Source organism: Pseudonaja textilis, chromosome Z (genome assembly GCF_049901715.1).
Source record: "Pseudonaja textilis isolate UNSWEBS1 chromosome Z, rPseTex1.2, whole genome shotgun sequence".
Classification (NCBI taxonomy): Eukaryota; Metazoa; Chordata; class Lepidosauria; order Squamata; family Elapidae; genus Pseudonaja; species Pseudonaja textilis.
The window spans coordinates 78086861-78114855 of NC_142008.1; the positions used below are offsets into that span (position 1 = coordinate 78086861).

General features: G+C 41.6%; 1 protein-coding gene across 1 annotated transcript in view; it reads left to right on the forward strand.

Annotated features, from left to right (window-relative positions):
• SPMIP7 (sperm microtubule inner protein 7) overlaps positions 1 to 27995 on the forward strand; it is a 47974-nt gene that overhangs the window by 5132 nt on the left and 14847 nt on the right. Inside the window, exons 2-7 of the mRNA XM_026702199.2 lie at positions 1093 to 1190; positions 18730 to 18803; positions 20285 to 20411; positions 21816 to 21883; positions 23653 to 23694; positions 24526 to 24633. Of these exons, the coding sequence (XP_026557984.1) occupies positions 1093 to 1190; positions 18730 to 18803; positions 20285 to 20411; positions 21816 to 21883; positions 23653 to 23694; positions 24526 to 24633 (517 nt within the window). The remainder of the gene's footprint in view (positions 1 to 1092; positions 1191 to 18729; positions 18804 to 20284; positions 20412 to 21815; positions 21884 to 23652; positions 23695 to 24525; positions 24634 to 27995) is intronic.

Consider the following 27995-nt stretch of genomic DNA (forward strand, 5'->3'; position numbering starts at 1 on the left):
TTTTTTTCAAGTATGAATGCAAACACACTACAATATTTTAGGTCATAACTGCAAATAACATCCATTCAGCCTCACCTCTTCCTTAATGCAAAGGTCAGGAACCTATAACCTATAGGCTAGATGTGGCTCTCGATCCTAAAACACCTGGCCTGTAATCCCAAAAAGAAATACCCTACCTTTCTCTACCTTTCACACAGTGATCCCAATAAAATAAATAAAGAATTTAAATTTGTAATTCTACCTCAGGCCCAGTGTAGGATTACACCATTATAATAAGTTGTAACAATTTCAATGATGTTATGAGCCAATCTATAAATGTGTTTTTGAGCCAATATATAAATATGTTTTTAACGTAGCTTCAAATACTGATATTTCCGCCCCCGCCCCCCTTCCTTATATAAATCATTTATTTCCTCAATCACAAGAGGCTCCCCAATTCTAATTGATTGGCTGACAGAGAGGGAGAGCATGGCAATAGTTAAATCAGGAGTTTTGAGAAGGAAGTTAAGAGAATGGTCCCCATCCACTCATGGACATGGCTGCTGGCATCTCTGCAAAAGATGGCTGCTGACTGTTGTGTTCATGTAACATCAACAGAATGCTTACATTTATTCACATTCTTTCTCAATTTAGCTATGTGTTGATTTGGGATTTGTTAAGGATGTCTCTTACCTTCCTTCTCAAAACTCCTGACTTATACTATCTAGTTGCTCTGAGTTTACTTATATTTTTCATAGCCTTATACAGTAAAAAGCTGTCAATCAGTTGCCCACAGTACTCAAAATATATCCTTTGCACTCAGCAGCTCTTTGTATAACTGATCAATAGTTTTTCAGAATAAGCAGCTCTCTAGTTATTCCCTTTTCTTTCTCTGCTTTAATTCTGTTGTCAGTAGCTTGGTACGATATATGAATCCACTCCTGAAGCAGCCAACTATAATTACTTCTGACTTTTCATTATTAAAATAATAATTCATAGATGTTATACATGGCATATTGTGATTGTCACTCATATAAAGTCCATTTTTGTATTCAGCTGTAATTTCAGTGTTGGGAATACTATTTAGTGAAAAATGTTCAACTTTTTTTCCAGGATGGACAAGTCCAGTAAAAGTCATACCAAATCCACCTAAAGCCAAAGAAAATTTTATACCTCATACATTTGTATTTCATGTGGACACAGATGTTCAGGTAAATTTCTTTATTAATGCTGCTTCAAATCAATAACATACATTATAATCAGAATAATAATAATCAAGCTAAAAATTATTCAGCCACTAGCCCCATCCCATCTTCAGACAGAATGGCGCTATAAATCGTTCTTGTTAAAAGATCACTCACCGAGTGCTTCAATTTTATATGCTTAATCTGATAACTACATTGTACATCTCCTTCTAGAAAGAGCACTCACTTTGTGGCTGCCTGTCATAGGACACAATTTTTCATATAGATGATCAGTGGTGGGATTCAAATAATTTAATAATCAGTTCTCTGCCCTAATGACTGGATGGGTATGGCTGGGTGGTCATGTAACTCAGTGGGCATGGCCAACTTGATTGGTCTCACCCTTAGGAAATTTCTCCTTAGTCCAACTTACTATAAAATAGCACAATAAAATAACACTGTTCCAATAGTTAGGATAGAATGAGAATTAGAATAGAATAACAGAGTTATTAGTCCAACCCCCTGCTTAGGCAGGAAACCCTACACCTCTTCAGACAAATTGTTGTCTCTCGAATCTCTTTTTAAAAACTTCCACTATTGGAGCATTTACAACAGAGGCAAATTGTTCCACTGATTAATTGTTCTGTCAGGAAATTTGAGGGGCTCCTACAAAAATGAGGGAGTCAATTTATTTTCCAAAGCACCAAAAGGCACAACAAGAAACAATGGATGAAAATTAACTAAAGAGAGAAGCAACCTATGACTAAGGAGAAATTTCCTCAGGGTAAGACCAATCAACCAATGGAATAGCTTGTCTGCAGAAATTATGGGTGGTCCATCACTAGAGGCTTTCAAAAAGAGTGAGGGAAGTACACCCCAAAAGGACAGAGGCAGGAACCACTAAAACAATACAGAAAACTTAAAACAGTCATTCCCCCCCTTTTTAAAAATCAACCCCAAAGCAAATGCAGCAGCTGAGAGGGAAACTAAGACCAGCAACTCATGCTAATTGAAAGCCTGGGTGTAGTGCCAAAAGCCATTAACCCTGCCAACTCTATTATTCTATGTTCTCTATGTTCTAAATTGGGTGCCTCACAGCAGAAGTAATACAGCTGATTGACCATATATGCATTAAATTCATAGCCTGTATGATCAAGCTGCATTGTTGTCCCCTCCTGTATCTTTTCCCCAAGGAAGAAACAAGAAGTAGCCAACACTGCAGCAACTATAAAAGGTCTTGGGGAACTCCATGGAGTATCAGCTGATCACAGAAGTGTTACTTAATACTCTTTATAAAGAAAATGTTTGTAATCTTGTCCTTCTTCCTGAAGGGAAGAGGTTAATCCCATTGCTAGATGTTTCAAAGTATTAAGAACCTTATATAGGAACAACACAAGGAGATAGTGAAAATATTTGATCATACAGAACAAAAACTGAGCAATATTATACAAGGGACAATGAGCAAAGACCAGGACAATGAGCAAAGAAAGGAGCCATCAGAAGTAATGGAGGGAAAATCAGAACTGAGAAAACAGCAAAAAAAAGACAACAAAGAGTTGTTACTGTTGTGGAGCGAAGGAATAGACGAGGCTTAGATCAGAGCATACAACTAACAGACTTTATTCAGGGAATAAAGGGTTGTCGCGTCTGCTAGCTAACAAGGCAGACTGCAAGCGAACAACGGCTGGCTCTGCTCGACAGCCGGCTTTTATAGCCGACTGTCAAACGGAGCCAACCAATGGGAGCCGGTGATGCTCCCGCTCAAACAGCGGACCTGGTTGGGAACTCCAACCAGTCCCAAAGACATAACACTCCTCCCCCCTAGCTGGGCACACGCATAGTCTTTGAGGTATGAGGGTGGACTTCGCTGGCGACCGGAACGTCGTAGCTCAGGGAGACTGCTGGTGGGCAACGAGTCCATGGAGCAAGACTCCGAGGTCGCCGGGGTGTCATCTAGGCTTGGCGCTGGATCCTGGGAATGCGAAGTCTCCCCTCGTTCGGGCTGGCTCGGCAGAACGGCTCAGTCTGGATGGTTGGTGTCTCTGCCGGGTGGATGTGATGGAGATTCGGGTCGGCAGTCCGGGTCCGTTCTCAGCTCACTCTGTTCGAATGGGGATGTCCGGTCCCTCAGGAAACTCCCTTCTGGAACCTGGGCGAGGACTTGAGGGCTGGTTGGTGGATTCGGCTCACCTCTGGTCAGGTCGTTCCGCCGCCTGCGTAGTTGGTCCAGGTGCCTCCGCCACACGCGACCGTCCTCTAATTGGACCCGGTAGGATCTCGGACCGGTGATAGCCACGATCTGTCCTGGCACCCATAATGGATCCCCTGCATAGTTCCTTGCAAAAACTGGGTCCTGCAAGGCAAAGTCTCGTACCTGGCTGTCCGACCCCAAGGGGGTATCCGGGCAGTAATGAGGGTGCAGCCTGTCAAGAGTAGTCCTTAAACGTCTCCCCATTAAGAGTTCAGCCGGGGATTTGTTAGTACTTGTGCATGGAGTTGTATGCTGGCTGAGGAGAAAGCGGGACAACTTGGAATGCCAGTTTTCCTGACCGAATCTGGCTAGTGCCTCCTTTGCCGACCTGACCGCTCTCTCCGCCATCCCATTACTGGCGGGGTGAAAGGGGGCCGTGAGGACGTGTCTGATGCCCAGATTCGTGACATACATGCTAAATTCACAGGACGTGAACTGCGGCCCGTTGTCGGAGACTATCGTGTCTGGAAGCCCATGAGTTACAAAAAGTCGGGTCAGGGCTTTAACAACTGCCTGTGTGGTGGTCGTGGAAGCAAAGCAACGTCTATCCATTTAGAGTACGAATCCACGACCACCAAGAAAGTTTTGCCATGCACAGGCCCGCCAGGTCGATGTGTAACCGTGACCATGGGGCATTGGCGCTTTCCCATTTAGTGGGTGAGGCTGCTGGTGGGGCCGCCCTAGATTCTTGACAGGGTTTACAAGAGCTTACCCACTCTGCGATCTGATCGTCCATCCCGGCCACCATACGTAACTGCGAGCCAATGCCTTCATTCGCACGATACCCAGATGGCCCTCGTGCAGCACCTTCAATATGGGTACGCGAAGGGCGGTTGGGATAACGACTCTGGTACCCCACAGCAGGCATCCCTGGAGTTTTGATAATTCCTGTTGACGCGTTTTAAATGGGACAAAATCAATTGAACACTTTGTATCCGGCCACCCCCTCCCCACTCAGTCCAGAACCTGGGCGATTATTTTATCTTTCTTGGAGTGTGCCGCGATGTCATCTGCATTCACAGGTAGCTTAAGTTCGTTGACTTCGAAAATTGCGTGCACCGGAGCTGGGTCCTCAACCGGGGTCGGCAAAGGGCAGCGGCTGAGAGCATCTGCGTGGCTTAAAGTCTTACCGGGGCGATAGACCAGCTTGAACGAATAGGCCGCCAGGAACAATGTCCATCTAGTCATCCTGGGGGACAGCACTTGTGGAGTTTGTCTGTCCCCTGATAAGAGCCCCCAAAGTGGCTTGTGATCGGTAATGAGTTCGAAATGGTGGCCAAAAAGGAATTTGTGGAATTTTTTGACTGCTGCTACTGCAGCCAGAGCCTCTTTATCAATCTGGCTGTAGTTTCTTTCAGTCATGGAAAGGGTCCTGGAGAAAAAAGCAATTGGCGCCTTGGTGCCATTGGGGAGTCTGTGACTTAGGACAGCTCCTATCCCGAAGGGGGATGTGTCAGCGGCCAAGACCAAGGGAAGGCGTTGGTTGAACTGAATTAAAACAGCGTCAGAAGTGAGCAGAGATTTGATCTCCTTAAAGGCATGGGATTCTTTGGGGCCCCAGTGCCACGGAGTGTCTTTATCTAATAACCTGTGTAAAGGTTCAGCGATTGAAGCTTTGTGTGGTAAGAATGAAGCGTAGAAATTTAATAAACCCAGGAAGGCTTGTAGTTCCATTTTATTGGTAGGTGTGGGTGCCTCGTGGATGGCTTTTACTTTTGACTCCACCGGGTGGATGCCTGAGGCGTCTAGTCTATATCCTAAAAAGTCCACTTGTCTAGTGGCGATGGTGCACTTCTCCCGTTTGAGTTTGAGCCCATGCTGTCTAAACTTCTCCAATACTGCCCTAACCCTCTGGAGGAGCTGGGGCCTGTCCGTAGCTGAGACCAAAATATCGTCAAAGTATGGGACTACTCCTGGAAGACCTTGGAGAATTCTCTCCATTAGTGACTGAAAAATTCCTGGGGCTACGCTAACGCCGAATTGGAGGCGTTTACACCTGAATGCCCCTCTATGGGTTACTATGGTTTGTAAGTCTGCTGTGTGGCTGTCGACAGGAACTGCTGATATGCCTGTGACATGTCTAGCTTGGCAAAAATGGTGCCGGGTTCGAAAGTGTGCAACAGGTGCTGGATGACAGGAACGGGTATGCGCTAACCTGGAGATAACGGTTAAGGGTCGTCTTGTAATCAGCACAAATTCTCAAACTACCGTCCTTTTTGAGTGGGGTGACTATGGGGTCTCCCACTTGGCGAAATCTGTGGGTTCAATTACCCTTGTTTGAGAAGTTTGTCCAATTCGCGTCTAATTTGGGGCGGATAGCGAAAGGCACTCTACGGAATTTCAGGCGGACAGGAACTGCCTGGGGGTCTACGGAGAAAGAGATGGGTGTGCCATTGTAGCAACCCAGCTCGCTACTGAAAACATCGGAATAGTCAGAGAACAATGTGTCTACATCAGAAGTTGAGACAGCATGAATTCCTGTTATGCTAAGGCCAAGAGAGGGAACCAATCTAACCCCAAAAGACTAGGGAGGGTACCATGAACCACCACTAAAGGCAAATGGCCTTTGAAGGTTTGGAATTTAACAAGGAACTTGCCTTTCCCAAGGACAGGGATGTTCTTGCCTTGATAGTCTCTCAGGTGAGGTGGCACTTTTGCAGCTGCTTCCTGGTCAGTCTGGGTTGAATCTTTTCAGCGTATCCCAGGAGATGATTGAGAGCGCTGAGCCGGTGTCCACCTCCATGGTGCAAGGTTTACCTTCTAGGGAAAGAGAGAGTTTAATTTTATTTGGAGTTTGGGAAGTGTGGTTGGCGTGGTAACACGTGTAACAGTCTTCTACTTGCCTTTGGAGGCTAGGATATGAAGCAAACTTCTGGGGAGGAGCGCGTGCTGCCTGGCAGACTCTTGCAAGGTGACCTTTCTTGTGGCAGTTTAGGCAACTGGCGTTTCTAAACCTGCAAGATGCCCGGGAATGGGAACCCCCGCAGGTTAGACACAAAGGGATCTGTTGTGGGCCACTGCTGCTTCTCTGCCTCGCTCCTACCTGTGGCTGTTTCAGTTGCTTGAGGCGGTGGATGTCTGAAATTTCAGAGGGGTCGGCTTCGCTCATTACCTCCTCTGAGTGGACGGTGGACGTACAAGGCTTTGGTGTGGTGCCCTGAATCTCAGCTGCTGACTGGATGGATAGTTCAGCAGCTAGGGCTTCATCCATCGCTTGGGGAAGATTTAGATCTTTCCTGGCCAGCAGACGACGTTGGAGCCTCTGATCTCTTACCCCGCAGACGAGTTGGTCGAGAAGCATGTCGTCTAAGTAATTCTTGAATTCGCATTGAAGAGCGGCTGTTCTCAGGGCGGCCATGTACTGGTTGATGGATTCTCCCTCGGCTTGCTTCCTCATTCTGAACGCGTAGCGCTTTGCGATCTGGGAAGGTTTAGGGGAGTAGTGGTTCGAGAGCGTTTCTTGTAGCTCACTCCATGGGACGTTCTTGATATCACGTGGTGCAAAAAGTGCCGTGGCAGTGTCGAAAACTGCAGCCCCGCAGTAGCTAAGGAAGTACGATTTCTTCCTATGCTCCACAGCGTCGGCTAACCCAATGGCATCGATGTAATGGCTAAAGCGGTTTTTATAGGAGTCCCACATCTCCTCGTTGGGTCTGAATGGTTGAAACGCCGGATTGGCGTTCATCTTGGGCCCCTCGGTGTCGTCGGTAGACCGGGCTATCTCTCAGGTTGGTCGTGGCCCTGGGGCTTCGCTATCGGGCGTGCTGGCGGTTGTGGCTACAATGCCCTCGACTCGCTCCGTGACTTGGCCCTTGCAAGAGCAGCCTGCGTTGTGCTCTCTGCGCTCGTTTTCGGCGGCAGCTAACAGCGCCTTAACTGACTTCAGCTCAGTGATAACAGTTTTGTATTTCGCGCTCTCTGGGGAGCGTTGGCGACTGTGGCTACAGTGCCGTACTTCGCTAGAGTAACTAATTCAAACGACAGCGGTTTGAATTTCACGCCCTCTCGGGGGCGTGGGCGGCTGAGCTTTCAGCGCCGTGACTTCAGCTCTTTCGCAGCGGACGAGCTTGAGCTTTCAGTGTGAAGTGGCTGCGGTTCAGCTCCGATGCTTCGCTGGCGTGACTTTCAGCTTTTTTGAATTTGAGTGCTTCTGGCTAGCCTGCGTTCACATCCCACCTTCGTCGCCAGTGTTGTGGAGCGAAGGAATAGACGAGGCTTAGACCAGAGCATACAACTAACAGACTTTATTCAGGGAATAAAGGGTTGTCGCGTCTGCTAGCTAACAAGGCAGACTGCAAGTGAACAACGGCTGGCTCTGCTCGACAGCCGGCTTTTATAGCCGACTGTCAAACGGAGCCAACCAATGGGAGCCGCTGATGCTCCCGCTCAAACAGCGGACCTGGTTGGGAACTCCAACCAGTCCCAAAGACATAACAGTTACCAAAATTAATAATGATTAAGGAATTAAAACAGGAGGGAAATGTTCTAAAAGATTTAAAAAGGGAATGGGAGAAACAGGAAGATATCTGGGAGAAAGAGACAGGATAGAACAGATAGCTTTAAAATTAGACAGTGGGAAAGGGTAGAGAAGGGAGGAAAAGTTAGATTGCAGAATCAGAATATGGAGCTAGAAGTAGATGAAGTAAAAGATTTAAGAGAAGAGCATGAGCGGCAAGTCAAAAATAATTATAAAAATTCTGATGCCAACAAGAGACGATGGATAAAATTATAAAAGATGGTAAAAGATCTTCCGCGAATACATTTAATAAGCATAGGGGTATTAATATTAGACATATATAGGTTGGATAATTACTTTGTATGTAGTGTGATAGACATTAGGATAAACTTATGATAAATAGATATGAAAGAGTGAAATATGGGAATTATGAATAAGAATTAAGTACTAATTAGAAAATTAGAGATTGAATGATGGTATTATTAAATATGCATAAAATATGAGTAGCAGTGAAATGACAAAATTGAACAATGGGTGATTAGATAATGAAAGAATATATATTAATGTACAGTAAATATATGTATTAACAGTAGAAACATGGATTGGATGATTGGTAAGAACATGAATAGATGTATTTTAAATGTTTAAATGATTGTGATTGTACTAGAAACGTATATTGAGACATTGGTTAATGGAAGAAAGAAGGGTGAAATTTTAATATAAATTGTTGGGAAGATATCAATAAGGGAAATATGATTAAGAAGGCACATCTTTGAATATTACAATGAGATAGGGGAAAATTAAAATAGAGATAGAAATAAGAGGGGATATGTATGTACATGTGTATGTATGTAAGAACAAGAGGGAGGTTTAGAAAATGAAGGGCAGAAGTATAAGGTATTTGTAAACAATATGAAATAATGAAAATGAAATATAATAATTGGAAGTAATAATAATTATGTTTATTTGTATTAAAATGTATGATACCCAGGTATCACACCATTCACATATTGATATGTATAAAGAATATAAAATTTTAAAAAATGGATATCTAAGAACAAAATGAGTTTTCATCCAAGATAAAGAGTTCTGAAGAGGGATGTTGTCTCAGAATAGATAAATTCTAGTTTAATTATATCTATGCCTATATATATAGCCAAATTCTCATCATAGGAATGTATGAAGATCTTTTCTGCATTTGATAAAAACTTAGCCTTAAGCCATGTAATGCAGTGGCAACACTGTCCTCTCTTATAATTTACAATAGAACATAGGATAACAATGTTGGAAGGGACCTTGGAGGCCTTTTAGTCCAGTCCTCTGCTTGAGCAGGAGTGTCTATACTATTTTGAACAAATAGTTGTCTAATGTCTTCTTGAAAACGCCCAGTGCCGGAGCATCCACAACTTCTGGAGGGAAGTCTTTTCTATTAATTAATTGTTCTCACTGTTCAGTAAATTTCTCTACTATTCTCAGTTGGTGTGAAACTGAAAGAAATGTTTCTTAGACAAACGTTTCTTCTTTCATAAGATATTCCACTTGGAATGTGGTTCCTGTTATGTCTGTGGAACTGGTTGGAGTTCCCAACCAGGTCCGCTGTTTGAGCGGGAGCACCAGCAGCTCCCATTGGTTGGCTCCGTTTGACAGCCGGCTATATAAGCCGGCTGTCGAGCAGAGCCAGCCCGTTGTCGCCCGCTGGTCTGCGAGTTAGCTAGCAGACGCGACAACCCTTTATTCATTGCAATAAAGCCAGTTACTTGTACGCTCTGGTCTCATGCCTCGTCCTTACCATCGCTCTACAACAGTTCCCTTTAACATAAGGACTTGTAGGTTTTGAATAGTTGAGGAAGTTTATATATAAGATGGCCATGAAGAAAAAAGACAGACTTATCTGTACACACTTTAAAAATGAGTATGTATGTATAATAGATATTTGGGGAGGGGAGGGTTATTTAATTCATGATTAATTCATGATATCTTCCCTTTTACATTCCCCCCAAAATAAATGAGAGCAATGACTAAACTTTGTGAGACATAATGTGAGAGAAGTTTGACAAATGAACGGAAATGGCAAGATTCTTTTAATAGGAACAAATTATACATATAAAATACATATACAATTACTGACATATGATTATGCTATAAATTATATTTTAGCAGATATTTGAACTATATACTCTTGGCCTGTAGTTTGAATATATAAGATTCAAACAGAGGTTCCTAGGAAGGGTTCTTTACAAATTGTAGACAACAAGCACAAACATTTAAGTATGAAAATAAGGCAATTTTTTAAAAATGGGAGCATTCATCACATTGTTACCTATAATAAAATCCTGACAACCCAGCTATTGAGAAATTTAACATCATAGACATGATTCCCATTATATCTCACTTAATTGCCTTGAAGTCTTTCTTGTGCTAACCATTGAAGCACACAAAATCAGTTCTCTGCACTTGCTCTGGAACAGTAATAAACAGGCATCCCAAGGTTGCTGGAAATGCAGATTTGCTTAGTGTTTGGAATTTTATGAAGAAAACACATTTGGAAATATCTGCTCCTATGAAATCTTAGGTGAGTGGCTTGCATTAAATGGTATACACTATACAGCATATGTTCTGTGCTAACCTCCTAGTTTTATTGATTTCAATATATCCAGGCTTCATTAAGGCACACAAGCAAAATGCTTTACATAACAGAAAGTATTCAGACCCCCTTCACTTTTGTCAATTTTGTTATGCTGCAGCTTGATTCTACGGTTGTTGAAATTCATTTTTTGTCATTAATCTATACTCAGTACCCCATAATGACAAAGTGAAAGCAAAATTTTAGAAATGACTGTAAATTGACTAAAAAGAAAAAATGGAAATATTACATTGGCCTTTATATGGCCTTTGCAGCTCTAGAAAGTAAGGTAAAGCATAAAAATTACTATTCACTTAACAATTGCTTTGTTTAATCTCCACATTGCTGGTCCCAATTGTGATTACTAAATGACAACTCTCTATATTAATATGATTCCCATACAAATCTCTAAGATAGTCTTTCTACTAATATTCTTCTCCTTCATTTCAGTTTCATCCCAAATAATTTCTTTGTGTCTGCTTTTCAATCTATTCATGCTGCTGGATCTCATTATATGGCACTTGTTATTGCCAAAATATGTTTTCCCCAATAAGTAGATCTCCATTCTTTTTCAAAGATCCGCTTGATATCACCAAAAATAATCTGTGCAGAACTGCTCTTTATTCTTTTAGTCTTAAGCAAATCAATCAATTACACTTTTAGATTTATATCCATTGCTATGGTATTAATGCACACAAATTGATTTAAACTTTCACTACATATTTGAAACAAATACCTTTTTCTGAGCAGAAACTCACATTATTATTTTTATTAATTCTTAGGACTCTGAGAGGTCCATTCATTTTTTGGTACTTTCTCATCTTATTCACACCTACTAAACTATCTCCATATTGCATTCATTTAAAATGTTGCACATCCACTGAAATATAACATGCATTTGTCACCAACCTATGGATTACTATTTTCATTTAAAATGGTTAAACTGTAAACAGTAGTTTACATTGCATGAATTAATACTTTCTGACAAACATTTTAGACTTTTCACTAATAATTAAGACTACCCATTGCTATGCCTACATGATTTAATTGGCTCCACAACTTTGACAAAATCAAGCCACTCTCATTTATTCATTGCACCCATCCTCTTACGTTTCACAAATACAATATTGTGCTTCTTTTATTTTCATCTATTCATTAATTTATGTTCTTTGGCTTTTATTCTTTTGATATGCACTGCAGGATTCTTACTTGAATATAAGCAATTAAAAGATCATGCCATTTCTCCCATAGCTAATATTGAATGTATAGCCTAGAGTTCTAACAAAGATAGCCACGAGAATCTGGTCCCTGAGCTCTACTGAAGCAACTTTCAGATCTGTAAAATAGTGTTCTAACATAGATATTGCTTCAACAATATTTTTTTAGAATTATTTTGAGAATTCATTATGGAATGTATTTATTCATTTATCTATTTATTTATGCACGTTTATATGCTGCCCATCTCACTATCAAGTGGCACTGAGAGTGTTAAGTTCGGAGGAAGGAGAGACTTAGCCAGGGCATTACAAGCAACAAATACTTTTATTAATAATAAAGGGTTGATTGAGCTCGCCCAGCCGGGAACGGGCTCAAGCAACAACCAGCGGCTAATCAACCCCGCAGCCTGCTTATATAGCCGGCTGCTGGGGTGGTCAGCCAATGGGGAGAAGTAACGCCCCCACAACTGGAGCGGACCTGAGTGGGGACTGTGGATAGTCCCAGGGACATAACACCCCTTCCCCCAGATGTGAACATGAGTAATCGTCAAATAAGCCGGAGGTCTGTGCTGGCGCTCTGAGCGCCGTGAGCTCGGGTGCGTTGGCCACTGGTCCAGAGCCCGATAGAGATGGTCGAACTGGTGAGGAAACACGGGCATGCTCAGCGTACTGCGTTGGTAACGGGGTAGAACAGTCGACTGGCAACGGTGTGTCCTCGTAAGTTGGTTCGTGTGACATGCCCTCTGCGTGGTCTCTGTCTGGCTCCTCGCTCAGTGATACACGTGGAGGTGGTGGAGTATCTCCCGGGCCGGTTGAAGGGGTCTGGCTTGGTGCCTGTGTGTTGGGTTGTGCCCATGGTTCTGCGCAGGGTGTAGTGACTAGGCGCTTACGGCTGGTCCAGGTGTCTCCTCCATATGCGACCGTCATCTAACTGGACTTTGTATGACCTGGGACCGGTGATGGCAATGACCACTCCAGGGATCCACAGTGGGTCTCCTGCATAGTTCCTCGCAAGATGTTCTCCTGCAAAACAAAACCTCTGCTCCCGCTGAAGAAGCGAGGGTGAGTCAGGGCAGTAATTAGGTGTAGTCTATCTAACACGGTTCTTAGGCGTCTGCCCATCAGTAGTTCGGCCGGGATTTATTAGTGACTGTGCACGGGTTGCGTGTTGACCCAGCAAGAAACGGGATAGTCTATGGTGCCAGTCTTCATTTCCGAATCTGGCCAATGCTTCCTTTGTGGTTCTAACGGCTCTCTCCGCCAACCCGTTGCTGGCGGGGTGAAAGGGAGCCGTGAAGATGTGACGGATGCCCAGGTTTGCGGCGAACGGCTGAACTCTGTTGAGGCAAACTGGGGGCCTTTGCCCGAAACTATGGAGTCTGGAAGCCCGTGGGTCACGAACAGGCGGGTCAACACCTTGGTGATGGCTTGAGTGGTGGTGGTGGTGGATAGTTGGGCCACATCAATCCACTTAGAGTATGAGTCCACCACCACCAAGAACATTCTGCCGTGAATTGGACCCGCTAAGTCAATGTGCAGTCTGGACCAGGGTGCGTTGCGCTTTCCTCACTTTGTGGGGGTGGTGATTGGAGGGGATGGTCTAGACTCCTGACAGGATTGACACGAGCTTACCCATTTGCTGATGTCGTGCCGAGGCCAGGCCACCACACGTAGCTGCGTGCCAACGCCTTCATCCTGACGATGCCAGGGTGGCCCTCGTGAAGTGCTTCCAAGACTCGGGTGCGCAGTTGGGCCGGGATGACCACTCTGGTGCCCCACAGCAAACAGCCCTGCAAACTGGATAATTCTTGTTGGTGTATTTTAAAGGGTGTGAATTGCTAGAAATACTCGTGCCCGCCACCCCTCCTCACCCAGTCCAGTACCTGGGCAACCGTTTTGTCCTTTTTGGATTTGGTGGCGATGTCGAGGGCAGTGACCGGAAGGTCGAGCTGGGTGACCTCAAAGATTGCGTGGACTGGGGCCGGATCTTCAGCTGAGTAGGCAGGGGCAGCGGCTGAGAGCGTCTGCATGGCTTAAGGTTTTTCCTGGGCGGTGTATGAGTTTATACGAATAGGCTGCCAAGAATAGGGTCCACCTTGTCATTCTTGGGGACAGCACTTGTGGGGTTTGTTTGTCGGCCAGGAGACCCAGGAGAGGCTTATGGTCCGTGACTAGTTCGAAAGAGTGGCCGAAAAGAAATTCATGAAATTTCTTAACTGCTGCTACGGCAGCTAAGGCCTCCTTGTCTATCTGGCTATAGTTTCGCTCTGTTGACGAGAGGGTTCTAGAAAAGAAAGCGATTGGTGCCTCGTAGCCATTTGGTAGTCTGTGGCTTAAAACAGCTCCAATCCCGAAAGGGGATGCGTCAGCTGCCAACACTAGTGGAAGATGGGGTCAAACTGAATAAGTACTGCGTTAGAAGTGAGTACTGATTTGACTGCGTGAAAAGCAGTGTCTTCCTTGTGACCCCAGTGCCAAGGAGAGTTTTTATCTAAGAGCCTGTGGAGAGGCTCAGCTACTGAAGCTTTATGGGGCAGGAATGATGCGTAAAAGTTCAATAACCCCAAGAAGGCTTGTAACTCTGCTTTGGTTGTAGGTGTGGGTGCTTCATGGATTGCCTTAACCTTGGACTCCAGGGGTGAATACCTGAGGCGTCAATTTTATAGCCCAGAAAGTCTACCTGTCTAGTGGCAATGGCACATTTCTCCCTTTTAATTTGAGCCCATGCTGTCTAAACCTATCTAACGCTGCTCGAACTCTCTTGAAAAGTTGGGGTCTGTCCCTGGCCGAGATTAAAATGTCGTCCAAGTAGGGCACTACGCCAGGGAGACCCTGGAGTATGCGCTCCATGAGGGACTGGAAAATGCCCGGGCAACGCTTACGCCAAATTGGAGACGCTTGCAGTGGAAGGCACCCTGTGGGTGACGATGGTTTGCAGTTCAGCTGTTTGATTGTCAACAGGAACTGCTGATACGCTTGAGACATGTCCAACTTGGCTAAAATGTTGCCGGGTTCAAAAGTGTGTAATAGATGTTGTATTACAGGGACTGGGTAAGCACTAACTTGTAAAAATTTGTTGATTGTGGTTTTATAGTCCGAGCAAATTCTCAGACTGCCATCCTTCTTGAGGGGGGGTGACGATGGGCGTCTCCCACTTGGCGAAGTCTGTTGGTTCAATGACCCCTTGCTTCAATAACTTGTCTAGTTCAGCATCCAGTTTAGGCCGGATGGCGAATGGAACTCTGCGGGTTTGAGTCTAATTGGAACTGCCTGGGGGTCTACTGTGAATGAGATGGGGGTGCCGTTATAGCATCCCAGCTCATTGCTGAATACGTCTGAGTAGTCAGCGAACAAAGAGTCGGTGTCAGAGGTGGAGACAGCATGGATTCCTGTTAACCCTAGGCCGAGATGGGGAAACCAATCAAGCCCCAGTAGAGAGGGGAGGTTGCCGCTAACTACCACTAGAGGCAGGTAGCCCTTGAAAGCTTTAAATTAACATGGAACTTGCCTTTGCCAAGTACCGGAATGTCCTTCCCCTGGTAGTCCCTCAAGGAGAGCTGGCACTTCTGGAGTTGGTTTCTGGATAGCTTGGGCTGTAGCTTCTTGAGGGTGTTCCATGAAATAATTGAGAGCGCTGACCCCGTGTCAACCTCCATTCGACATGGTTTACCTTCTAATAGGACAGAGAGCGAGATTTTACTAATGGCATTGCAGGTATGTTTAGCAAAATGGCGAGTGCGACAGTTTAGTACTTGCCTTTGTGGACCCGATCGTGAGAAGGAGGGCCCCTCTTGCGTGGGACAGCGAGCAGCCTGGCAGACTCTGGCTATGTGCCCCTTTTTGAGGCAATTGTTGCAGGTGGCTCCCTTGAACTTGCAGGTGGCCCTTGGATGAGATCCGCCACAGGACAGGCACAGGGTGATGTGTTTAGGCGGATGGCTGCTTTCTTGCCTGGCTCCTACCTGTGGTTGTCTGGTCTGAGCAAGGCGGTGGATGTCGGCCTGGTCGCTGGAACCCTCTGTGTTGACCACCTCTTCTGAATGGACGGTGGCAGCGGGTTGTTTGTGCACGGGGCCTTGGATTTCCGTGGCTGATTGGGTAGCCAACTCTGATGCCAAGGCTTCCTCGACGGTTTGGGCGAGGTTGAGGTCCTTCTTGGCCAACAGAAGTCTTTGGAGATGGAGGTCCTTGACCCCGCATACGAGCTGATCGAGGAGCATGTCATCAAGATAGTTCCCGAACCCACAATGGAGTGCTGCAGTCCTCAAGGCTGCCATGTATTGATTGATAGACTCTTTTTCAGTCTGTTTCCTCATGCGGAAGGTGAACCTCCTGGCAATCTGTGAGGGTCTAGGAGAATAATGGTTAGTGAGGATTTCTAATAGTTCAGTCCAGGGACGTTTTTAACTCACGTGGAGCTACCAGGGCTGTGGCCGTGTCAAAAACGATGGCCCGCAGTAGCTCAGAAAAAATGATTTCTTCCGGTGCTCCCCGCATCAGCCAGCCCAATGGCGTCGATATAATGACTAAAACGGTTCTTATATGACTCCCACTTCTCCTCATCCGGTTTGAACGACGGGAAGGCTGGGTGGGAGTTCATGATGAAATCCTCGTTTGGTGACCTGTTGAGAAAATCTCTCTGGGTAGCAGTAGGAAAGGTTTTTGTGCCTGCAATAGGCTAGTGACTTCAGCTCTGGAGAGGTGTTTTTACAACTCTCACTTCTCTCTCTGGGACTGCTGGTGTTTGGCTGCAACGGCCGATGGCAGCGTTTTTTGAATTTCGCGCCTGACTTCAGCTCACAGCACCGTACTGTACTAGACGGGGAAATTCAACTGACAGCCGTTTGAATTTCCCGCCTTTTAGAATGAGCGGCTGCGGCTGCAGCGCTTCACTTCTACTGTAGCAGGCTAACATAGCGGCTGCAGGCGTCTCTCTTGCTTTCGTTAGTTCGCTGACCGCTTTCTCTCTGGCTGCGGCTCAGCGTTCGCTACAGGCTTAGCAAACGATTACAGCGTTTTTCACTTTCACTCGTCGCTTTCGTTGCCGGCTGATCGCTCTCTCTCTAGCTGGGATCAGCGGCTAGTGACTCAGCGGTTGCGTTATGCCTCTGGAAAGAATCCCATCCTCGTCGCCAGTGTTAAGTTCGGAGGAAGGAGAGACTTAGCCAGGGCATTACAAGCAACAAATACTTTATTAATAACAATAAAGGGCTGATTGAGCTCGCCCAGCCGGGAACGGGCTCGCAACAACCAGCGGCTAACCGAACCCCGCAGCCTGCTTATATAGCCGGCTGCTGGGGTGGTCAGCCAATGGGGAGGCAGTAACGCCCCCCACAACTGGAGCGGACCTGAGTGGGGACTGTGGATAGTCCCAGGGACATAACAGAGAGGCTTACCGGACAAGTGGTGTGAACCAATCCCATTGGAGAAAGATAGTTGCCATAAATTGGCAACCATACAATTTGTGCAACAGTGGTGTTACAAGTGCCATCCTAGAGGCCCTTAAAAATGCCGCCGCTGCTGCATTCCGAAATTTGCATTTCTTCCTACTTTTTAATTCTCCCAGAACTCCTTGGAGCTTCTTGGAGAATCAAGATGCATCCCAGGCTGCATGTAAAAAAGAGGCTGCAAAAGGGACAATCTAGCTAGTGCTTCTGTCATTTGTAAAATCCTGGCAGCAACTAAGGCCTCAACTAAGTCACTCCACTCTGTCGAAAACTTCAAACTTCTTCTGGAATCCAGCCATATCTATCATTTACCAGGCAAGGTACTAGTTTGATCACCTGGTAACAGATGGTCTCACTGTGAGGAAGTATGAGATGGGGTGACACCAGTGAACTGAAAAGTGGTCAGAAAGTAATCTGACAAAGCAACAAACTAATAGCAATGTCCTCCAAAATCACATTACATCTAAACTGCCCTGAAACAAAAACAATTCTAGTCTCCAATCTCCAAACCTAATTGGGTCCTAAGGGCAGTTTGACAAACAGCAAAAAGTTTTCCAATCACCCAGCTTCTGCCCTAGTCATTTGCTGCATAAGTTGTGCTCTAGCTGGCTGAATTTTTTGAGCTGAACTTTTTCCTCTGTTCCTTAATGCAAACAAGCTGCAGAAATATTTCCTTTCCTTTGCTTGTTTTCTTTCCTCTACTCTTCATCCTGACAGTCAAGGTAAGCAAGTTACAGATTTTGTCACTCTTTTTCCATGCATGCAGTAAATTTAGCAAATGAGGTCTTTAAAAGGGATCAATATTGAAAGGCAGAGGAAGAGAATTTAGTGTCAGCATCTAATGTGAGGGGAAAGATTAACAAGTCTGTCTCCTGTTTTCTTTATTGAAGAAATGTACATTTCTGGGTACATTTCTTCAATAGGGAAAGTATAAAGCAAGGGAAAGGTTTTGAGAAGCTCCTCCTGAAGTTGCTGCCTTTGCCTGTAGGCAACTGGATTCTCCAAAACCTAGCAAGAGCAGGAGTAGTTTGCAGGCTCTTGACGGCCAGCAGATCAGAGCAGCAGCTGCCATTTCCATAAGAAATTGTCAAAATGCATTAAATGATGGGTGCTTTCAAGGAGTAACGGTGAGCAGGGCCATGTGCTGTAGAGTCCCACAAGGACAGAATGGGGGAGAAATGTGCTGGAGCATCGCTATGGTTGGTCATAAGGGTAAATGACCTCAGGGTGCTGCAGCCACTTTGAAACGGGATCATATGTAAGGTTTTTTTTTGGGGGGGGGATCTGTCATGATTTCAAACACCTGTTAAGTGACCTCTCATAGTTCAAGGGCTACCTTTATATTTAAAAAATGGAGGAATATGCTGATGAAGAGTTAATTAAAATACCACGACAATTTGAGCACTGCAAATTAACTCTCTTGTTATTTTTCCTCTATCCTTTTTAAAAGCACAAAAGCAGGATTGGAAGTAATCATATGCATACATACTTGAAAAAAGTCTGGAAATATTCAACTGAATTCTAATCACTGCATTATTTTCTATATGCTTCATTTTGTATTTTCTTATTAAGTCAAGTGATACTTCTTCTGAACCCTCCAGAGATAAGAGAGCTTGGAAGTATATGTATACATCCACAACCCAAAGGTGAGTTTCTGTTTCTCTTAAGAAAAATGTGATGATGCTGTGTTTCTGTGTTCCTCCTGTTACTGATCATATCCATTGGCAAAATGCTTTATATCATATTTCCTGATGAGGCTAATAATACAAGTACATTTCCTTTAAGTACTGTTTATTAATTACAACAATACAGCTACTGGTTAAGTGGTAAAAGAAAGGTCATAGGATAGGAATTGATCTTAGAGTTTTATCCATCTGTAGAGTCCTTCCCAAAGACCTGGGATAGGCGGAGGTGGATGTTTAGCGTTATTAAAAATATTATGCAGAATGTAAGCTGTTCTGAGAATAAAGCTGCCTTTTGCAATTAACTGATAGTGATTTTGTCAATGCCAATAGTATTCAAGTGGTGCTCTGTTGTTTTTGGATTATATGCAAGGTGCCTATTAGAACATAGAACATCAAATAACAGAGTTGGAAGGGACCTTGGAGGTCAACTAGTCCAGCTCCTAGCAAAACCAGGAAAGTCTATACCATTTCAGACAACAGCTTTCGAGTTCTCTTCTTAAAAGCCTCCAGTGATGGAGCACATACAACTTCTGAATGCAAGACACCCTACTGGTTGATTGTTCTCACTGTTAGGAATTTTTTCCTTAATTCTAGGTTGCTTCTCTCCATGATTAATTTCCATCCATTGGGGTGGGGGTTTCTTGCCTTCTTGTGCTTCAGTAAATAGTAAATAGTCCTTCATCTTTGTAATTGCCCCGCAAATACTGGAACACTGCTATCATATCATCCCTAGTCTTTCTTTTTACTTAGACTAGTGCACAAATTCCTTCAAGGTTCTTTGTTTGTCTTAATCTCTAGCCCCTTAATCATCTTTGTTGGTGATTACTATTGGTATTACCTTTGTGTTCTTTTTCCAGTCATTCTGTTTTCAGGTCTTTGTAATTTGGTATCTTCTCCATATCTTTCTCTTCTTTTCTGATGTCTCTAGGCACTGCCACATCCACTATCCAATTTTTTTTGTCTTTCTTTTTGGCAATTATTAAGTTTAGAGTGTTAAACGACAGGTAAACATTGGTACGGATTTAAAGTCCCAAAGTATTTTAGCTTCTTCATTTTCAATTACTTTTTCTATTTTATGATTTTACCAGTTGTTGTTGTTGGTGGTGGTGTTATGATTTAGATTTTTAGCCCTCTTTTAAAATGAACTCAAGGTAGCAAACATAGATAGTACTTCTTTGGTTTTCCCTGTTAACAACAACCCTGTGAAGAGAGTGATTGGCTCAAAATCAGTGTTCCCATTCCAACTCACTCTTAGCTTTCTCTCATTCTTAAATATGAGCTTTCTATTTCTCTTTTCAGCCAGTCATATTCCCTTCCCATAAAATCTATCTATTTTAATCTGGACAAAATTCTTTATCTGGTTATTTATTTGAATTTCATTGATTTCTTTATAAATTAGCTATAATAAAAATCATTCTTTTTTCTTTTAATGAGCATTCTAGAGGATATGAAGAAGTTCCCTGGGATAATATGTTATCTCCCAAAGTCAGGCCTGCACATTCAAAATTACAACCCATGCTGGATATTTCTACAAGCAAGCGATATGAACCATCAGAAGAAATAAGCCAAGTCTGTGAAGTCTATTTTATTATGATTATGTGAGATAAACAAACACAGGACTAAAGTGCAGTGGTAGATCACATCTTTTATTACCCCAAATATCTTCAGGTTGAGCCCCTTGTATCTTTAGCTATGATGAGAAACAATGTCTAGCTTGGCCCAGCCCTGACCCCTTTAGATGCCTGGAGTATGGTGGCAAGGCTAGGAAAGGAGTTCTCTTCCTTGAAATGAAGCTTCAAGCAAAATAGAAAGCTTAGGTTTTTATTTAGCCTATGAGTATCCACAATTTGGCTTCTCTGAATGTCATTTAATGAAGTGAAATTGCTTTATGCTGCATATGAAGTATGTAATATAATAATGTTAACAATCTTGTCGGGTTACAATAATAGCTGCCCAGGCTGTCATGTAGCCCATAGGATATGGGTTGGACAGGTCTGCTTCGGTCCCTGTCAAGGTCATCTGCTATATCATTTCAGCTACTCTGCAAGAAAAAAACCAGGGCAGACATAATGTTAATATAGAAATACTGTCTTGCTAGCTTAATGCCAAAGTCTATTGGCATAGTACCCATGCAAACAATTTCCTTTTATTTATGAGAGGAAAGGGATTTCTTTGGAATAAAACTGAGTGGAGGGGATATTCCTTACTAACTGTTAAAGGAAAACCATCAGCTGATGATTGGCTATAGTTCTCTGTGCTCAACTAATAGCCTGAAATGCAGATGATAATTAATAGGAAATTCACAGTGAATTCTAAACACTCCCAAGTACAAGAAGTAGACTCTCAAGTAGAGATTGCTTAACTTGCAGAAAAAGATTTCTCCTTCCCTGCCTTTAGTTCCAGCATTACTCTATAGAAGAGAATTTATATTAGAATTAAGAGCTGTGTTGTTGGTGACACAGTGGTTAAATGTGGTATTGCAGGCAAACTCTGCCTACAGCCTGGAGTTCAATCCTGATGGTGTTTGACTCAAGTTGACTCAGCCTTCCATCCTTCCGAGATTGGTAAAATGAGAAGCCAGATTCTTGGGGGCAATATGCTAACATTGTAACATGTTAAAGCACAATGGGGTGGTATATATGTCTAAGTGCCATTGCTAAGATATATGTCAGCTCCTCCTCAGTGACTCATCAAGATTATAGGGCTAAAATTCTCATCCTGCCCTTCTGGTTTATTGATTGTACCTATTATGATATTTTTATTCTTCCTGTTTGGAAGAGTTTGCACAAATAGTGTGCAAATGATTTTTTTACCAAATGCCTGGTAACTTGAAGCTGTAGGAAATGAGCTATTATTGATAAAGTATTTTGCTGTGATGAAAAATGCAATGATGCAGTATAAATTGTAACGATAATTGTAATATATTAAATCACATTGAACACCCCCATACACACATGTTAATTATCATGCTAGGTTGTTGGAGGTCTATGGGATAGATTTCAAAAGAGAATGCTTACAGTACCACACAGGCCAGTGAACTTGTGAGTTCCATTTTTTTTTAATAATTTGAGATTAATTAAAATATTGTATGAATTTGCTTCCTGTAATTTGCTTTGTATAATTAGAAGGTTACACTTTTAACAGTCAGGTATACCTTTTAACTTTAGAAAGTTGACATTCTTTTTTTTTTTAAAAATCCCTGATATATTAATGATTTTAGAAAGTCAGTAATCAAGTCATCTCAGCTCATTAGTCTCCTATTTATTTTAATGGCTTCAGTGCCTGTTCTGCTGGCATGTATAATTGATGAACTTGGCATATAATGTAACGTAATGCCCACTAGTTCATCTGCCAATGATTATCCTGATTTCTGCAGATTATTGGTTACTGGAATGGTTGATGCTTAATGCAGAAACTGCAAAACACTATATGACATCACAATTGTAGTCTTTCATCTCCAGATTTCCCAACCAGCTACTCCCTTGCAGCAATTTTCCCCCTTTCCAAAAAGGTTATTTAATTAGTTGTTGCTTCCAGTTCTGGTTGATACAAAAAAAATATCAAATTTGTCTTGTAAATTAGTCTGGACTAAGTTTGGGAAGATTATATATCAACAGACCAATGAGAATAAATAAAGGAAAACAACTATTTTACTGTTCTTCCTACTAGATAGTTAGGGAAACTGACAGAGGATTTCTATTTCAACTCATTACAAAAAGAGAAAGGTCAATATTTTTACCCCATGTAGTCCTTGATTTATACAACAATTCATTTAGTGACCATTCAAAGTTACAAGAAAACCAGAAAAAGTGAGTTATGACCATTTTTCATACGATTATTGCAGCATCCCCATGGTCACATGATCAAAATTCAGACACTTGGTAACTCACTCATATTTATAATGGCTGCAAGGACACGTGATCACCTTTTGTAACGTTCTGACAAACAAAGTCAATAAGGGAGCCAGATTCACTTAACAATCATGCCATTTAATAACTGTGGCAAAAAATATAAAATGGGTCAAACTTTACTTAACAAACAGCAACAAAAATTGCGGCTCAATTGCGACCAGTCTCTGACTACCTGTGTATTTTGCTGATGAACTTGTAAGAAAGAAAGCTTACCAGTGAAGAGATTAAACCAAAGTTCCAATGTTCCTCTACTCCACTAGGGAAACAGGCAACTCAATAATCAGGGATGAAATGAAGAGCAGCAACTTGTATCTGGAGGGTGGATACCTCCTCTTCCTCATAGTGCATAACAGCCAATAAATATACAATCAGAATGTAGAGCGCTGGTTGTGCCAGCAAAACTTGGAAAGCAATAGATAGAATCACAAAGTCATAGAGCTGGAAGAGACCTTTGAAGTCCAATCCCCATGCTCAAAGCAAGAGACCTTATACCAGCCTTGACAAATGGTTCTAAAGCTGTAATTTCTGACAAAAAAACTGGTGGGCACCAGGATAAGCTAGATACATGGATGGAACAGAGTCACAGGGGGTAAAAGGCAATGACTTCTAACATTTTAATTTCTAATAATAAAGACTAACACAGCATTGTACCATCAAAATATTATTTTGTATATTGTATGCATTGTGGAATTCCACCCACTCATTGCTATGTATCCTTCATGCCTTGCTCGTCAAGAATATTTGTTTGGGCATAGCTGGAAGAATCTGACTGAAGTCTATTGCTCTTTGCTCAATCAGTGTAATATATATAATTGGGCCATAAAAGTTATATTTCACAGAACACAATTTCATATTAATAGTAAATTTAAATAATTTAAGCTATGTTTAATCTTTGACAGCGTTAGCCCAAGTTCCCGAACTCAGCATCTCCCTTCATACACGTAAGTTATAATTCGTTTCAATATGTAATTTTGAGCTTCAATAGAAAGGCTATTTGATAATCTCAGATTACGAGGCACTATGCAGCAAGATATAAAATGTAAATTGTCTATATTTGATAAGAAATATAACAATACAATATAATAATCAGCTGTTAAGATGTAAACTACAAAAGAGCATAACTTGCTGAAAGTATTAAATAACTATTGTAAATGATTGGAAGTTGGAGTTTTCTAGGACTTAGTTTCTTATATTCTTTTTATTGATGTTGAAAATTCTTATTGTAAATATTCTCATGACATGACTACTCATGGAGGAGCTATGGAATAAGAAAGGAAGGTGATTGGCAAAGAATGATTCAGTAAAGTGTCTGCTGCTAATGCTATTTCTCTCATCAACTTGTTTAAAACTCAGTTTATGAAATTGCTGCAAAACTATGAAGTTGCCACGAAGATTATGACATTTGACGAATTTACTGAGCTCTATATAGGACCATGCACTTTTTCTGAATTCTCTATTTGTGATAAAATCCAGAAAATCATGGTCAGCCAAAATGTCTACATCCATGTGACCAAGAATAGCTTAATAGCCTGTACAGTTATGTTGGCTTGATTCAACCTGTCAATTTCTCAAGCCTGAATATAAAGGCCATGGGGGGAATTAATTCACCCATTTCCTATTTTTTTTAGCTTCCCTAAAATTTGTTCCAAAAATATTTTGTGAGGGTTTGCTATAAGCACTGTTGAACTTTCTGTTCATCCTGGAAATTATTGTTTTTGGACAATTTAGTTATGTTAAATATGTTTTATTTTTTCATGTTCTCATTCAAACAGAGGCTGTATTGGTTCAGAGAATTTTGAGGATCTAGACAACCCTTTTGTTGACTTAATTACCTACAACCGAGTTCATACTGCAATACCGCACTATGTGAAATCTTCACAGTATGTATATATGTATATTCTCCTTTATGTATCAATTAATGGATAAGTTTTAATTGAATACCATGAAGGGTTCTTCATGTTATTATTATCAAGTAGGATTTGAGTTATTTGGAGATACAGGATTATTCCTCACTGGCTTGGGATGTGATTCATAGACAGAAAAACTATTATGCTTACAATTTTTCCTTACATGGAAGCAAATTCCAATCTAGAATGCTGATATTTTGTCTAACTATAAATCTGTTTGTGACATTTCCAGTAAAACAGTTTATAGTAGAAATATAAGATATGCAATTTATATACTATATAGAAATGCATATGTCCACATATGACCTTATATAAGTCATGGTTGAGGAGGGTAATATAATGGTGACACAGAGGCAACATGGGATATTAATGCTAAATATATAATCTTAATCTCTCAAACAAAATAAACCCATTGTAGTAGTAACAGAAAGTAGTAGAAGTAGTAGAAAGTAATAGAGGATACAAGGTTGACACAGTGGTTAGAATGCATTATTGCAGGCTAATTCTGTTGACTGCCAGCAGTTCAATCCTGACAAGCTCAAGGTTGACTCAATCTTCCATGCTTCCAATGTTGGTAAAATGAAGATCCAGATTGTTGGGGTAATATGCTGACTCTGTAAACTGCTTAGAGAGTATTATAAAGAACTATGAAGTATCATATAAGTCTAATTGTTTTGCTATTGCTATTCATATCTTTATGTGATTCATGTATTTGGGATATTGAAAGAAACACTGCTGAAAGGATATTTTGTTTGGCCAGACATAAGGTTTTCCTCTTATCAGTTTGTGAAAATATACTGAGAGCTATGGAACTTTGAGAATGTTCATCACGTGTTCAACAACAATTTTTCACACCAAATCAGATATATTTTAATGAAAACCCAACAAATTATTTTTTCATTCAGCTATATCAGTAATGACTTCCCCAATCAAGCACTGCCCCCAACTAATTTTAAGTAATCATTTTCATGTGAGATATGCTGAAGAAAGTTGTGATTTTCCTCACAAATCCCATTACTTTGACAAACTTAGGCAGCAATTTCTAAAACTAATATGACAAATCTGGGACAGTGAAAACTCTAAGCTCCCCCTGAAGTCAGTTGGAAAACTGAGAACTCCACTAAGTCACCATGCTAAGCAATTTATTATAAGATGTTTAATGAATTTGTCCCAGTGGGATGCTAAATTTGCCCCAGTGGGATGCTGAAATTTTCAAGGCCTAGTGACAAATAATGGCAACTCCAAATCATGTGAAATAGTTGGTTCATTTAAAGTGGGGGTCCCCAAACTTGGCAACTTTAAGACTTGTGGACTTCAACTCCCAGCTATGCTGGCTGGAGAATTCTGAGAGCTGAAGTCCACAAGTCTTAAAGTTGCCAAGTTTGGAGACCTCTGATTTTAAAGGTTCATTCATATGTTTTCTTTCTTTTTTCCCCTTTGCTTCTTACATCATAGTTATAGCTATATGCTGTATAGTTTGTTTGAATGCTACTGTGATTTTTAAAAGCTCCACTACTTTTTTTTAGCTTTGATTATCAGTATATCTCTGGTCCCAATTCAAAGTGCTGATATGATGAGAACAGCCTAAATAGTTTGGGAGAAGGCTACCCAAAGCAAAGTTTTTTCCCCAGTTTTACCTATATTTACGATAATTTGTGCATTTTAGGTGTTCACCAAGGCAATCATTTTCTTTTCCTAAGGATATTAGCAGCCATTTTAATGCTTTTAAAATATTTTTATTACTAGCATTATTGATGTGATTTTTATGCTAGTAAAAGATATATGATTATTTGTGGAATCTGCGCATAGATAGTTCTCAACTTATGATCACAATTAAGCCTAAAATGTCCATTACTGAGACATTTGTTACTTAACAATAAATAGTACAATTTTTCTTGCCACAGTTATTAAATGAATCACTACAATTGTTAAGTTGTAGTGATCATAGTTGTTAAGTGAATCTGGCTTCCTCATTGTCTTCTCTTTATACAAGATTGCAAAAGGTGATCACACCTGATTGCAACTGTCATAAACGTGCCAACCATCCAAATTTTGATCATGTGATTATGAGGATGTTGCAATGGTTGTAAATGTAAATAACAGTAATAAGTCACTTTTTTCAGTGCTGCGTAACTTCGAATAGTCACTAAATGAATGGTTGTAAATGGAGGGCTACCTGTATTTTTCCTAAACAAAGCATCTTTATGTTAACGTGCTTATATATTAGTTGCCACTAGAGGTCCTCTGAACATAAATCTTCAGGGCTTTGCAAAAATAATGAACCCTTAACTGAGCACTTACTAATGATATTGTAACGCTTTCCTCTGAATGGCACTTGAAAGTGTTCATTTTTTGTGAATGAATGCTGTCAGAGAAATTTAATAATTGGCTCACTATAACAAACAAATTAAATACAAACTACCAAAACAAGGGGTCCTTTGTATTCTCTGGGCTTGCTTGATTTCCTGCAGATGTTTCATTGAACAGAGGACATGATGAAAACTCTTTAATTTCACAACATATCGATAGTCTTAACCATAGTTTCAATGGGGAAAATCCTAGACTAAGGTACGTCCAAAAAGTGCCAAGGAATTTCTAGAAGTCTGGCACTCTGACAAATTACTCATCAATAAGCAAATAAATATTAACAACATCTATGTGCTATTCAAAAGAGACAATCAGTTGTCCAAAAAGGGAAGAAAAATACCCAAATACCTCTCCGCCAGCAGTTGGCACACAGGTCAGCATAGATTAACTCCAAGATTAACATGAGACCAACAATCAAATAAACAATACTTCAATCAAGAAACTGTCAAAGAAGCCAGCAGTCCAACCAAAGAACGTCAAAGACTATCCCCAGCAACACTGACAGGGCAAGCCACTAGACTATAAACTGACAGCAAACCACATTCCTTAGTAACACTGATGATGTTACTGAGTTTGGATAATGAAATGTCTACAAGAAAAATAAGCAAGCTCAGAGAGCACCAAAGACCTCTCATTTTAACCCTGAGGTACAAATATTATCCATTAAAAATACAAAAATACTTTGCTCCATTTTACTTTTTTCAAGTTTAGATCAAACACATCTTTTCTTGGTTTAAACCAGGAGTCTCAAACTCAAATGAAAAGAGAGTCATATTACGCAAAATGTGCTAATTGGTGAGCTGCTTTCATGTACATGTAAACATTTAATTGAATTATAAACAAATTGAAACCAAAATATTTATTGGAACATAAAGTGTAATAAAAATAAATATTACTATATATATTTTGTTCTTGCTATGGCAAATGGCCCTGTTTCCCTTTGCCAAATGACCATACAATTTATCCTC